Source organism: Nymphaea colorata, chromosome 2 (assembly GCF_008831285.2).
Source record: "Nymphaea colorata isolate Beijing-Zhang1983 chromosome 2, ASM883128v2, whole genome shotgun sequence".
NCBI classification, from domain to species: Eukaryota; Viridiplantae; Streptophyta; class Magnoliopsida; order Nymphaeales; family Nymphaeaceae; genus Nymphaea; species Nymphaea colorata.
The window spans coordinates 30,766,459-30,781,521 of NC_045139.1; the positions used below are offsets into that span (position 1 = coordinate 30,766,459).

Sequence of the window (15,063 nt, forward strand, 5' to 3'; positions counted from 1 at the left end):
TACAATGTTTGCTTTGGTGTCTCGAAATGCTACCGTCACCGCACATCAACTTGTGCATTAATGACTCTTTATTTACAACACAGGGTTTGTTGATAGTTCGGAAATTCAAAACAAAAACTGATCACCTATCAAGGTGTCGTCGGCGATCACAGGAGCTATTAAAAAAAGATGAACCTCCCCTTGAGTCCTTCAGGGTTGGCTCTCTCTTCATATATTTTAATCATGTAAAGGTTCGTGCTCTGACCAGCTAGACACGCACAAGTCAAAATCGCAAGCCTGTTTTCAAATGTCCTTGTATGGGGACAAAAAGGTTCGTGTTTGAATGTGTGGCTTAAGTTCCAATAATTGATTTAAGATAATATTCTGCTCACCAGGTTGAAACTTTCAGGTACAACAGTTAAAAATCTTTGTTGAGACAAAAATATATATATATATATCAAACAGTAAACGTACAACTTTGTCTGTTGAAATAGAAAAGGGTTTCTTGATTTTTTTTTTATTTGTTGTTAAGGGGCTTGATTGAGATGAATTTCTCCATGCAATACACTTGAAAAAATACCTTCAAACAAACTTCTACTAAGGAAAAGGTTGTCCTGAAATAATTTTCAGGTGAAATAAGTGTCTCCAGTTAATTATAATTTTTATATTTTTCTTAAAAACTTCAATGAACAAGTTCAAAGTTTGGCGTGATAATCCTTACAGCAACTGTATTATTTTGTTCTAAGCATATATATATGTATGATAGAAAAATATAAAAATTTGCAAAAAAAAAAGTTATTTAGGCTAATCCTGTACCATTTGATCATTTAATAAGGTGCGACGTGTAAAGTTATTCTTCATAAAACCAAATAATAATCCGTTTTTTAATTCTAAAACGTAACTTTACATGCTTGTAAATTATAAATTAAGTTGAATGAGTGTTTCGTAAATCAGTTCGCATAATTCTTATATTTATTAATCCGTCAATTAAAAAGTTTTTTAGACTAATCGTGCAACATTTGATAACACGATTGATGGATAATAAGGTGCCATTCGTAAAGTTATTTTCCATAAAACCAAATAATAAAATGCTTCTGAATTTCAAAAAGTAATTTTACATGCTTGCAAGTTAGAAATTAGGTTGAATATATGTTTCATAAATCAGTTGACATAGTTCTCGTACTTATTGAATCTATATAATAATATAAATTCAAAAATATATATGTGTCGCACTTATATAAATTCATACTCAGTTTAAGTTATATAGGAAACGTGAACTGTATTTGCAAAAGAAGATATATTTTCAAATATTTTATAAGCAACAATAATATGATGGTCTTTTAATTAACCATTAAAAAATGTATGCATCTTTAAAAACAAATAAATATTATCTATGTTTATTTTTTATCTATTATTTAGATTTATTTATATTATTTGGTATAACTAGAGTTGATAATACAAACCGATAGACTTGAATTTTGCTCATAATAAGGCTAATACTGTATTTCACTAGCTCAATATTGTTGTTATTATATTTTCAACAGCGCAAAATTTAGCTGTGCTTAAATATTATATATATATATATATATATATATATGTATATATATATATATATATATATATATATATATATATATATATATATATATATATATAATATGTGTATGTATATATATAACATGTGTATGTATGTATTAAGTATAGGTATTATACATAGTCTACAAAATGTATAAACAAAGTAAATACAAAATCTATTTAATCTATTAATCTATGTAAGTATATGAAGTTCTTTTTTGAAAAATAAATAAGAGTTTGTTCTGAGTTTGAAAAGTAACTTTCCATGGAGATTATAAATCAAATCCAGTTTGAATGGCATGCACATTGTATGATAGAAAGTGCGTACTTTTTTCTTTCTAACCAGAAACAAATTTCCAACTGGTTCTGTCGCTCTTTTGTCAGGAATTCAAACGTATAACGGAATGCTTTGATCCGAATACAAAACAACTACACATTAATTGGATGTCCTCGGATTGGATTTGAATACAGACGTGCTAAGATTCTTTCGCAAACTGATCGGGTTACCGCGCTGTGAGATACTGATGGAAAGACCACCAGGTTTTCCGGCAAACAAGCCGGAATATGGATTCACAAGTCATTGAAGTGGTGCCTGACTTTTCCGTCTTCTCCCTCATGTTCCTCAACTCTTCCATGAGTCCATCTCCTTCTCTGTGCCAGTAGTAGGGGATGCTGTCATGAAACGGTTCTGCTCGTGGAAATGGCAGCAAACACTGGAATGTTGCCTCCATCACAACGACCTGGAGCGAGCGAAGCTAGTTCATGGCCTTATGTTGTCAAGGGGCATCCACCCACCAATCGTCTCCGCCAACAGGTTCCTGGACATGCTGTCAGAAGCGGGGGAAATAGACCAAGCAGTCAAAGTGTTCGACAAAATGCGCCAGAGAGACGAGTACTCATGGAACACCATGATCAAAGGATATGCCCGCTCCCGCCTGTTGGCCGAAGCACGTCTGCTGTTCGAACAAGCTCCCGCCCGCGTTCCGATTACTTGGTCGTCTTTGATTTCGGGATACGCCCTCAACGGGTGCGAGGACGAGGCGCTTGAACTGTTTTGGAGAATGCAGTCGGAAGGATTGAAGCCCAACGAGTATACATTTGGTAGTGTCTTGCGGGCATGCGCCGTCCGCCCGAGGCTCTCGTGCGGCCAACAGGTTCATGCCCATGTTCTTAAAACTGGTTTCGATTCGAATGTTTTCGTCGTCACGGGTCTTGTTGACATGTATGCGAAATGCAGGAGGGTTCATGAAGCGACCAACCTGTTCTCCATAACGCCTGAAAGGAACACGGTTCTTTGGACAGCCATGGTGTCTGGGTTATCTCAAAATGGGGAAGGCCGAAAAGCAATGGAGATCTTCCGAGAGATGCATCGGTCTGGCTCCAGGCCTAATCAATTCACCTTTCCAAGTGTGCTTACTGCTTGCGCTAGCATTTCAGATATTGACTTTGGAACTCAAATACATAATCACATAATTCAGACTGGTTTCGGACCTAATGTGTTCGTAGAAAGTGCATTGGTTGATATGTACTCGAAATGTGGGGACCTGAGCAGCGCTCAGCTGGTGCTAGACAATATGATAGTTGCAGATGAGGTCTCATGGAACTCCATGATTGGAGGGTGTGTGAGACACGGGCTACAAGCCAGAGCCCTATGCATCTTCAAAAGAATGCATGAAACTGCCATGAGGATTGATGATTTCACATATCCTTCAGTTCTCAATTCTTTTGCTTCTCTGAATGAACTTAAACATGGGCAATCAGTTCATTCTATGATTGTGAAAACGGGCTTTGGTACGCATAAACATGTGGGGAATGCTTTGGTAGACATGTATGCAAAATGTGGAAGCTTGGGGTATGCATCTTCTGTATTCATTACCATGCCTGAACCAGATGTAATCTCATGGACTTCATTGATCACTGGTTATGCACATCATGGATTTCATGAAGACGCTCTTAGGCTGTTTTGCGATATGAAAGACGCAGGCATTTCCACTGATGAATTTGCCTTAGCTAGTGCTCTGAGTGCTTGTGCAGGATTGACAGTCCTTGAAGTGGGGCGTCAAATTCATGTGATATTCATAAAATCTGGTTTTGGGTCATCTTTGTCAATTGAAAATTCCCTGGTTACCATGTATGCAAAATGTGGATGCATCATGGATGCTCATACTGTCTTCGACTTGATGCCAGATAGAGATGTTGTTTCTTGGACTGCTCTCATCGTGGGTCATGCTCAGAATGGCAGAGGGAATGTGTCTGTGGAACTCTATGAAAAAATGCTTAGAAGTGGAACTAAGCCAGATTTCATCACCTTCGTTGGAGTTCTTTTTGCTTGCAGTCATGCTGGGCTTGTAGAGGATGGTCGCTACTACTTTGAGTCTATGAGCAAAATTCATGGTATTAGTCCAAGTACAGAACATTATGCCTGCATGATTGATCTCTTAGGCCGCGCTGGACAGATAGATGCAGCTGAAGAGCTGTTAAATGAGATGCCAATAAAGCCAGATGCAACTGTTTGGAAAGCACTCCTTTCTGCTTGCAGAGTCCATGGAAAAATTGAACTAGGAGAAATGGCAGCTTGTAATCTTCTTGCGTTGGAGCCCCAAAATGCAGTACCATATATTTTACTGTCTCACATGTACTCTTCTGCCGGTAAATGGGAGGAAGCAGCAAAAATTAGAAGATTGATGAAGTCACGAGGAGTAACAAAAGAACCAGGCTGCAGCTGGATTGAGGTGAATAACACGGTCCATGCTTTTCTGGCCGAAGATAGGGGACACCCGAGGATGGCTGAAATATATTCTAAGATTGACTTAGTTATGAGTCTAATTAAGGAAGCTGGGTATGTTCCTGATCGGGCGTGTGCATTACATGATGTTGATGAGGAAGGAAAAGAGATTGGGCTTGCATACCACAGTGAGAAATTGGCAGTGGCTTTTGGCCTCCTTGCAGTGCCTCCTGGCTGCCCCATCAGGGTTGTCAAGAACCTTCGTGTATGTGGAGACTGCCATTCTGCTATTAAATACATCTCAAAAGTCTTCTCCAGGAAAATTATAGTCAGGGATTCAAACTGTTACCACCACTTCAGTGAGGGTGCATGTTCCTGCAGGGATTATTGGTAATCTGCTGGTAGAACATACTTAGCGAAAGAGATATATAGTGGAAGCTGCGTTGATGAATAAGATGAATCAACAAAGCAGCAGTTCAATTTGCACTTTGCAGGGGAGGCTGAAAGTGCAGCAGCAATCCACCCTATGAGTTTTATAGTAGCAACTAACCATGAGATCTTTCACCTTGATTTTAACACCCATGGGAAAAGACTTGAAGGGTGAGGAGCTTATATTTTAATGGATTACTACCACAATCCTGCTTCATAGCCTTTTTTCACGACGTCAATCAGGCTTTATGCATGTTGGGATCCATCATGTCAACCACAGATTAGCTTCGAATCAGCGTTAAGTGAAGGTAACTCATCACTTTCGGATAATATAGATTTTCATGCCTAGGTGCAAACGAAATGTCTAGCCTTTTTCTCCTCCTCCCATATGGTTTAGCTCTTGTGCATCGGATAGTAGCACAACAAAGAATATTGCCACTTGATGGTAGTGAAGAACCTAGCTACTGAAAGACTGGAAATAGACAGCAAAGAGGTTAAAGTTTTTCACTCGTGGCTTTTCATATTCGGCTTAGCGGTCCAAGAATGCAAATTTCAAATAGGACCGCGACTGGAATAATGGTTCTGATTCATTTGTTAAGAGAAAAATGACATATATTAGAGGGGTGCCTGTGTTCTCTTTCAACGAAATGTTTCCTTGGTGCAGCGTTTGCAGCGGCCTCTAAGGACAAGCTTTCCTATAACAAAAAGCCAGCAAATGAGAAAAAAGTTGCAATGCAAATCGAGATGAGACAGAGAACTTCCATTAGATTGAGAAATTCTACACGTTAACATCCAAGATGAGAGGCGTACAAGTGGTAATGATGCTCTCATCTATTCCAAAATATAGATTACAAGGACAAAATGGCAAAAAAAAAAAGAGAAAAAAGAAAAGCTCAGCAATCTATGAGTACAGCACATACAATTGAGGACATTACACATTGCGGTTGCATTCACCTGACCATCAAATTCGCAGTGGGCAGCCGCCCCTCCATTTCTTTTTATCTTGCTCTCAACATACCCTTCCAACAGCAAAGGGAAAGAAAGCTTATGGACACCACGTTATTCTACCTTCCACCAGAATGATCTTCTCTGCTTAAAGCAACCGAGCACTATGAGATATTCTAGGACAACAGGGACACCGAGTGCTAGAAAAAGGCACTCATTTCCTTGCATGCTCTGGGATGAGACGTTGGCGCAGCTCAGGAGAAGCACCCTCCAACTCTGTTAATGTTTTTCAACACAAAATTTATACGAATTTAGTTAAACAGAATCAGGCACCTAAAATAGCATAGATTTTGCTGAATGCTAGTCAAAGTTACCTTGCGGCTGGAAGTCAAAAAGCGGAGGAAATGGGCAACCATTTGGCAAGCGGGCATTAGGATCTCTCAGGTCGTCGAAGAAGGGATGCGCACATGCTTCCAACTGCAAAGTGTAACACGTATATTTGCATCACTAGAGATTCTAGGCTATGGTTTGGAGGAGATTCCATATCGTCTGAGTAGGTAGGCGAATATTCAAAATATCAAAAGAATTTGCAAGGAGTATTGGGTCAACATACATGCGCACCCATGTGGGTCAACATACATGCACACCCATGAGACAAAGACCAGCCTTTTTCTTATAGCTTTCAGAAAGCGACGATACTTGAGGATATCCAACACCATCTACAACTTACCAGTATTGTCTTGAACCAGTCATCAATGTGCAAAAGATATTGCACAGAATATTGTTTGTAGTCGTCCAAATGGTACTAAACATCTATAAAGTATTTTTCTGTTTATCAGCTGATTTAGAGAGCTGCACGTGTCCATCCATAACTCCACGTCAACATCCCTATGCCACCTTTTTTCCAAAAGTTGCTAAAACCCTTATGAATGGGTAGATTGATTTCTACCTGGCCTTATTTTCATAAGCTAATAACTAAAACAAACTGCAAAAAACCTTTAGGTCTGTTTGGCAACAGTAACATTCTGTTAGTGCTCCATGAACCTGCCCTAAATAATGATGTAAATTCATAGGACACTGTAACAAGTGTTCCATAAATCTGCTTCATTTTGAAGTAGATTCATGGAACAATAACAAACAAACAGTATGTTACTGTTGCCAAACGGCCCATGGAAAAATAAAACATCTTTGTAGTGACATCTCAAGGAACTTGTAAAAGGCACACATTTTCAGTGAAGTGGTGGTTTATCCTTAATACTCATGTATCTAAGGTGAAATCAAATCCCCACAACTGTCGGTTTATTACACACTCTCTCTCACACCCAAGACACACACACACACACACACACACATTTTTCAATATATCTTCTTGTGTGTTGCATTTATTAACTGCCTTTTTCCTATATCCTTGTCCATGTTGTAATTGATTTTTTACAAGAGACTGAATTTAGATAAAACTTACAAAGAAACCTAAGGAGTTGTTGATGCTCTCCCCATTCAGAAAGATGCACAATCACAAAAACAATGATACACAGTTACTTATCCAAAATTCCAAATACTGAAATACAAAGCTTTTTTAATGCCTGCACCTTTCAGCATTGAAAATTTTCATTAACTTTTGATTTCATCAAGCGCTAAACAAGTGTTTGAAATTTTGATACAGATCAAACCAAAGTTGGATCCTATTTGTTCATTTTTCACAAAGTAAGCTGCTAGAAATACAAGCACAAAGTCAAATCTTGCATGTCATTTACTTTTCTAAAGACATAAGGTCAAATCTTGCATGCAATTTACTATTCTAAAGACTACTAAATAAATGTTGCGGTCTGAAAGAACCAATGCAGACTGCACAAGAAGCAACTAAAGGTCGTAGCTCAGTTTTCAATTACATCAACTGATTGGGACGAAAATATGAATAGCACAAACTGCAAAACTGAAGATAGATAAATAAAGCGACCTTCACAGTTACTGTAATGGACCACAAAATAACAGCTGGAACTGAAGAAAATCCACACAAATTTTATGTGCAAGATAAATAACACAAGAATTAGCTTGTGCAATTTGGTTTAAACTAAAAAAAAGCATGCCTTTTACTTTGGGAAGCTACTGCCACTAAGTTAATTCCAGGCCCCATCCAAAGAAAGCATCGTATGCATGTGAACATGAAAGCACTATTAAGGCATTCGAATGGGTATGACAGATGTGGGAAGCATGAAACTGAAGATCCTTACAGCAGTTAATCGCATATTTGGGGAGTACTGGAGTAACCTCGAGGCAAGATCAACAGCATCAGGAGATGTCTTCTTAGGGAAGACCTATACATATATCACAAAAGGTAAGCTAATTCAGAAGAATAAAAAAGGTTTGGAAAGTAGCATCGAGTACAATTGCCGTCTCACCTTGTGCCATGGATTAGCTTTAATCTGAGGGAACTTGAAATCTGTGTAGTTTGGATTCATGCAGCGAATTTCTTCTCTAGTTGGGGTCCCCAAAATCTTAACAAGGCAACAACAATATTCAGGAATTAGCATAACATAGTTTACATGCTTAAACGTGAAAGTATCATTCAGCAGAATCCAGACCTTAATAATCTCCACTAATTGATCAACACCACTTTCACCTGGAAAGAGAGGCTGCACAAAGAATATGAACATGTTAATGCGGGTGAAGAACTAAAACCATATCTTCAAAGTCAGCACATCTAGTTACAGGTGAAAAATTGGCACACAAGGTCTCTGATGAACAGCCTATCTTAGTCAAGGGAAATTCATAAAAAGGAAACGGCATGCTTGCAGAGCTTCCAGCTTATACTATTCATCATTATCATGACCTGCCAGATTCGATCCAGCATAAATTACACCTAGAATACAAAGTCCACCATTTCTGAATATGGGCAAACACCAAAATATGAAAACCTAAGCAAGAAAGAAAAAGGTTGAGACATTCCTGAAGGACAAGAAGCCCAAGCATGATCCAGAGATGACTATATGCACCAAAAGGATGAGTGGGAGTGTTAATGCACAACTTGGAAGACAATGCACATTTCCATGTTCTAAAATTCACCAATTTGTCATCCAAAAGCATCATAACTGATGACGACCTTCATAACAGATACAGCACCTGGACCCCTAGCAGTTCCAGTCAAAATATATAATAACTAGTGTGCAACAAAAATCTTCCTAAAAAATTTGATCATATTTTCCATTAATAACAATATTCCTAACCTAAGAATGTACATGTTCATGGCTTTGCTTTGGGAATTTCATTTCTTGGCTTACCATTTGACATAATCTAATTATGCATGCAATATAATGAACTACCAAGTTCCAAGTTGTTTACATCCCTGTCCTGTACCATTGCTTTCTCAGTCCTATTGAAATGAAAAACCAGAAGAGCAAATTTTGGTTTAAAACCATTTGGATGAAGAAATCAACATGAAAAGCAAACAAACCAACCTGTCCTAGGAGAAGCTCTGCTAAAACACAGCCAGCAGACCACATATCTATAGCGGTTGTATATTCTGTAGCTCCAAATATCAGCTCTGGGGCTCGATAATACCGTGAACATATATATGATATATTAGGTTCACCTGCCACCTGCGGCAACAAATTGATGGATAAAAATAATATTGCATCCCTAGATCAATTGAATATATCAATATAATAATACATCAAGGTGCACTATGCCTGGACTTGCACAACAAAAGAAATCTTACCAGCATTTTTGCACTCCCAAAATCACAAAGCTTCAGTTGGTGAGTGTGAGGATTAACCTGCAAAAGCACATCATGTTCAAGCAATCGTACGTTACCATTATTTTCATCAGATGAGGAATTTACTTAGAAGGACCAATGAACCATTCCATTATACATACAGGTTCTAGACCATTGACTATACATTTTCTTACAATAGACAACTATTGCAATTTGCACAACTTCCAGGACAACAAGACAATCAGGAATTGCAACTAAATCATGTTACAATTTTAACTAAAAGCCTCTGCTATCCATGGACATCAAAGGATAGGCCAAAGTGGCAATTAACAAAGCCTTGGTAAGATATGGCGTGTGCCTGTGCAAGGCATCGGATCTTGACTAGATGGATAACACAGAACAGCCTGAAAATGGGTTGGCAACATGTCAAAAATTAAGCAGAAACATAGGAAGGAGAATTTTCTCTTCCCTTTCTTTTAAGGGCAGATGATGCCTTAGTGAAGGCCAGCATAAGGAAAGATTATTTTATTTTGATGCTTTGTGTATGTAAATTATAGTGTTACCAGTATGTACAATCCACTTAATTTCTTTTCTTTCAAACAAATTACCATGTTCTTTAGCAGATGTGATGCTTTGTGCAGCTAGTAAAGCATTACAACCCCATATAGTGAGCAAGAAAAGGAAATATATTACACTATATATATATATATATATATATATATATATATATATATATACTCCCTAGCCCATGTAGTAAACAAGTTAAGGAGATGACAATATAAGAAAAAAGGAAGGAGACTGAAGCATTGATAATAGTCTCACCAATAAATTCTGTGGCTTTATGTCACGATGACACACACCAAGAACACCATGAATGTAAGCTAACGATCTTAAGATCTGATCAAGAAGAGAAGCAAGTTCGTTAAATGCATTGTTATACTAGAGTGATACTGGATAAAACATTTAGAAGAAAAGCACCCCTTTAATTGAACATAAATAATGGTGTCAGTCTGCTGCTGTGTTTGACCTTACCTGATAAGTATACAACTGTACATATATGATTGGCATACGCTGGTTCATCCTGGAATACTGCCTGGAAACTCGATAAACTGTCTCGGACACATATTCAAGCACAAGATTAAGGTACAACTCATCTTTTTCGTTGGTTGAAAAGAAACAATGCCTCAGCTTTACGACGTTAGGATGGTCCATCAATTTCATTATTTGTAATTCACGGTTTTTGTATCTTCTGTCTTGTAGAACCTTCTTTATAGCAAACTGTTGACCAGTCTCTAGGCACTTGACCTGCATATCATGCACTAAATGACATCCAAAGGAAACAAGTAAACCACTAAGGATAAAAAATGAGAAACTTGCAACTACACCTGAAAGACAACACCAAAAGAACCAGTTCCAACAATACGCTCTGCCATGTATGATACTGTCTGCAAGTGAGGCAGAAATTTTCATCAGAACATGCTAAAAGATCCAGTATGGCACTTGTTAAATTCAATTTAACCAAACTTCATTCAAAGTCAGTGTCACAGACATTGCGATATTTTTGAAAATATTGCGGTATAAACGTTAAAAAGGGGAAAACGAAAGAACACCAAAACATCGTGGTTTTTTTAAAATATCGGCAAAAAATATTTATCGCAATAAAATCGTGTGTTTTACACCACTTAATTTCTGTGCTGTTTATAAGTTCTTGCACACGGTTTTAATTCATAAAAACTGCATGGGATGAATTCCTTTGTTAAAGAAGGGTATAACATGTTAAAAGTAAAGAAACAAAGGGCATTTTTTGAACTAAATTTCTTTTTAATGGCAAAAAGGGTACTTAACTCTAACTTTTAGTGAATAGGGTTTATTAACTTTACCTTTCTTGTGAGAGCGGAAGCTGTGTCTTCCAGCTCCGCCTTACCTTTTACTGCACCTTACCTTTTACTGAGTCATTGCATCTTCGGTGAGGGTTTGAGGAGTGAGAAAGCAGTGTGCAGAGTTGCAAACTGTTATTAGTTGTTACTTGTGTACTTGGTATTTATTAGAGTGCCAGTTTCCAATTTTTAATTTTCATTTCGTGCTTATCTAGTTAGTTTTTTGATGTTTTCATCTTAGTTTCTCATTTATTTATTTTACCTAATTTTGACGATTTTTTATTTAAAAAAAATGCCAAGTTTTTCCTGATATTTTGAGGGAAAAAACAGCTTTGCCGAAAAATACCCGAGAAAAATTTGCCGTTAAAAACCCAAGAACGATATTTGTGACAATGATTGAAAAAAAAAAATATCTGCAGTCAAAGAAGAAACTAAATGAAACACGAAAAAAAGGAAGCTGCATTTCGTAATTAACAGACAAGATTTCATGTTCAAACCATGTTAGCGAGAAACCTAAATTGCTTTCTGGTTCAACTGATAACTGATGATAGCAAGGAAAATTTGAGATAGAGTAAAAGATAATAAAAGGAGTCCTTATGTTCAAACGTCAATCCGGCAAGAAAACCACCCATGGTCAAAATCTGTAGAACAATATAAGATTCAATATGAATTCCCCCATGCACTATATTCCACAAAATATTGCTTTGTCTACACAATCAAATTTAGAATTTCTGGAGACACCCATGTCATAATGGGCATCGACATGTAAATTAGTTCAGGTCCTTTTATGCAAGCAAACTCCACGGCTATAACATACATGTTAAGAAACCAGAAAACCAATATATGACTACATAAATTTCTGATATACAGACCAAATTTTGTAAGTAATTAAAAAATTCTAACAATACCATTTTTCAGGTAGAGACTAACATATACATAAAAATTATGTAATGTGTGCATTGACAGGTTTTTCAACATATATAACACATTCCTATGCTTAGATTAGTCACAAAGCACAATTAAATGGAGATCATAATTTCAGGCAGCATCGAGTTAGACGATCAAAATTCAAATTGCAGGATCAAGCAAATGGAAACATGTACTTCCATGATTTTTTGGACTTTGGCCTTCAATTAGGAGTATTTTTACAAGCCTAGTGTTATGAATGGATTCTACATGTTCAAATACCTAGAAATCAACATATAACACACAATTTCTAATGTACAGATTGAATTTATACACTAGGAGGGTTAAAATTTTTATATCCATACAAAGTCAAACAGTAGAAAGCATCTACCACATGTCAATTCCCAGATACGGACATATGGTTAGATCTATAAAAATTATCCATATGTTCTTCCATACGCCAGAATCTAGGAACCTACAGTACCTGGCATCCCTCCTAAAGAGGGAATTCGATAGACAACAATACTAATATCAGTTAATCTAAATCTTTAACAAACTTGAAAATCAGCAGCTGTAAGCGAAAAAAGTTGATACTTACGCAACGACATTACGTAATAACCTCAAGCATCGTACCTGTTTTGGCTGGCCGTTTTCACCACCTATAGTTATTTTAATGATATGACCTGCTTCAGTGCCATTTCCACTCACAACAGTCACCTCAGCACTCTGAGATGGCTACAAACAAAAATTCAGACACATAAGGACACTCTGTTCATCCACAAATCAACCTTAGCATAAAAACAAATTTACAGAACTTCTAATAAAACTGTAAAAACTGCTAAAATAAATGAAACAGAGCTTACTTTATCATCCTGATGGTCAACTTTATCATCGGTTAATTTCATTTCATGCATTTCCTTTGGAAGCTGTTCAACACCAGCGTCTTCATTCTTCCCAGTGAATCCACAATCTGTTATCTCAGTGTTAGCTGTATCAACCACCAAAGATGTAGCAGGTAAAGGCTGATGCAGGGTCACGTCATTATGTTCAACAGAATCTGGTGCTGCCACCACCTTGCCTTGCCCTTCCCGGTCAAACTTTGCCCTTTTGGCTCCAGAATCTCCATTCTGGTTTTGTCAGAAATAGAAACAAGCAAATAAGTTCAAAATCAAGCATGATCCAGTAACTAAAGCTATATACTATCATAAAAAAGAAACAAATGCAATTCAAAGGAAGCGGTGTTTTCTTCAGAAATAACAGAAATAAGAATTGGAAGTAATATATAGGAAGTTCTAAAGTAGTAAATAAAATAAAGAAGTCACAAGAGGAGACTGCATCAGAGTCTACCAAATTCTAAGTGTGCCTTATGCCGACTACTTCCTCCAAGCAGTCCTTCCGAATGTAAACTCACATATCACATAAGATTGGTTACCAATAACTTTTAGCAGCAATGATTGAAACAAACTAGCAACATCTAACACCATCTTCATTTAATGGAAAATTTCATGCCACCCGCCAATACCAATTATGTCATTAGTCCAACTCCACAAATTTCCCAACTTCCCAAAAGATTATCATGTAAAACTAAAAGAAGAAACGCATTTCAAACACAAACAATCCTTTAATTCCTCCATCCGCGCAATAAAAGCAACAAAAGTCAATTGGGGAAAGGACCTGGCAAGTAATTAAAGCAAATGGTACCAACTATACTATGGGCACAAAGTGCCTAAGAATCCCAGACTAGGGACGAAATCAAAACAACAGCCCTAAAAAGCAAGAAGGCCACCCACTTTAAAGAACCTCAAAATAATAACGGAAGAGGAACCACAACAGTAAAAATAACTCCACCCAAATTCTCAAAAACAAAAAGAAACGAAAAATGAACAATCAAGAAGGGGAAACCCTAGAAATCGAGGTGCCAAGAATATGGGATTACAGGAAATCAAAGAACAAAAGGCACGGAAAGATGCAAAAGAGAATGAGAAAACGACGTAAGAACGAAGAAAAAGACGTCTTACAGGATCGGAAAAGGAAGACCGGCCGGAGGCAATGCTCTTGAGACGCCTCATGACATGCATGGCTGCCGATCGATCACTAACCCCCTCAACAAACCACAAAAGAAAAAAAAAATTGAAAAAACAGAACACGGTTTGTATTCGAATTTGCTAATGGATTTCTTCCTTGCTCCCTCCGCCTGTTGCCCTTCTCTCCTCCTCCATCTACAGAGGAATGTGGTGGTGATGGTGGTGGTGGTGGAGGAAGGACGAAGGCGAAGAGGAAGGGAAGGGCGGAGAGAGAGACAAGAGGGGGGCCCCTGCTTTTTCCCCCCACCCCCTGACCGGTCAAAGTCAAAGGCCTCATTCGGGTCGAGAAATTGCTATTTTAATTCGCAGGAGAAATTCCGCCACAATCACGCGATGCCCTTTCCTTTCCCCTTCAACCGGTGACAGCCTCGTCCGTCCATCTCGTTCATCGGACGGCGATCGTGAGTTCGTGCGGGCCCCACCGCTCCCCAAAGGTCGTGCTGTCTTCTGCTCATACGGGCGTTCCCTACCGTCGCTTTCGCGTTACCAAATGGCCCACGCTTTTCCACAAATATTACGCAGATGGGACCCGGAGAATCGGAGATGAGAAAGAAAGCGGTTCGATACCTCTTTTTTTAATTTAAGTGACACATCCAAAACGTAGTTTTTAGATAACCTAAAGGGACCAGGTTTTTAACTCTTTTTTACAAAATCACGTTTTGTCAAAATTGGGTTTTCTTCAAACCTAGTTTTGCTTGCACCCAAACACTCCAAAAACCAAGTTTTGGATGTAAAACCAAGTTTTACATCCAAAACCTGGTTTTGAAGTGTCACCCAAACACCACATAAAACTTGGTTAAAACCCGGTTTTGTAATGATTTTTTGAAAATC

General features: G+C 37.8%; 2 protein-coding genes across 2 annotated transcripts; one reads left to right on the top strand and one right to left on the bottom strand.

The window, feature by feature from the left end:
- Positions 1-1,882: 1,882 nt before the first annotated feature.
- On the top strand, positions 1,883-5,326 carry LOC116247000 (putative pentatricopeptide repeat-containing protein At5g52630). The gene has a single exon (XM_031618942.2). The coding sequence runs from the start codon at positions 2,232-2,234 to the stop codon at positions 4,671-4,673; it is 2,442 nt and encodes an 813-aa protein (XP_031474802.1). The 5' UTR covers positions 1,883-2,231; the 3' UTR covers positions 4,674-5,326.
- A 127-nt stretch (positions 5,327-5,453) lies between these two features.
- On the bottom strand, positions 5,454-14,455 carry LOC116247001 (shaggy-related protein kinase epsilon-like). The gene is made up of 13 exons (XM_031618943.2): positions 14,167-14,455; positions 13,012-13,275; positions 12,782-12,883; positions 10,751-10,810; positions 10,398-10,670; positions 10,188-10,262; positions 9,369-9,425; positions 9,109-9,249; positions 8,236-8,286; positions 8,053-8,148; positions 7,885-7,968; positions 6,028-6,130; positions 5,454-5,929 (listed from the first exon to the last, which is right to left on the bottom strand). The coding sequence occupies exons 1-13, from the start codon at positions 14,224-14,226 to the stop codon at positions 5,868-5,870; spliced, it is 1,428 nt and encodes a 475-aa protein (XP_031474803.1). The 5' UTR covers positions 14,227-14,455; the 3' UTR covers positions 5,454-5,867.
- Positions 14,456-15,063: the final 608 nt, after the last annotated feature.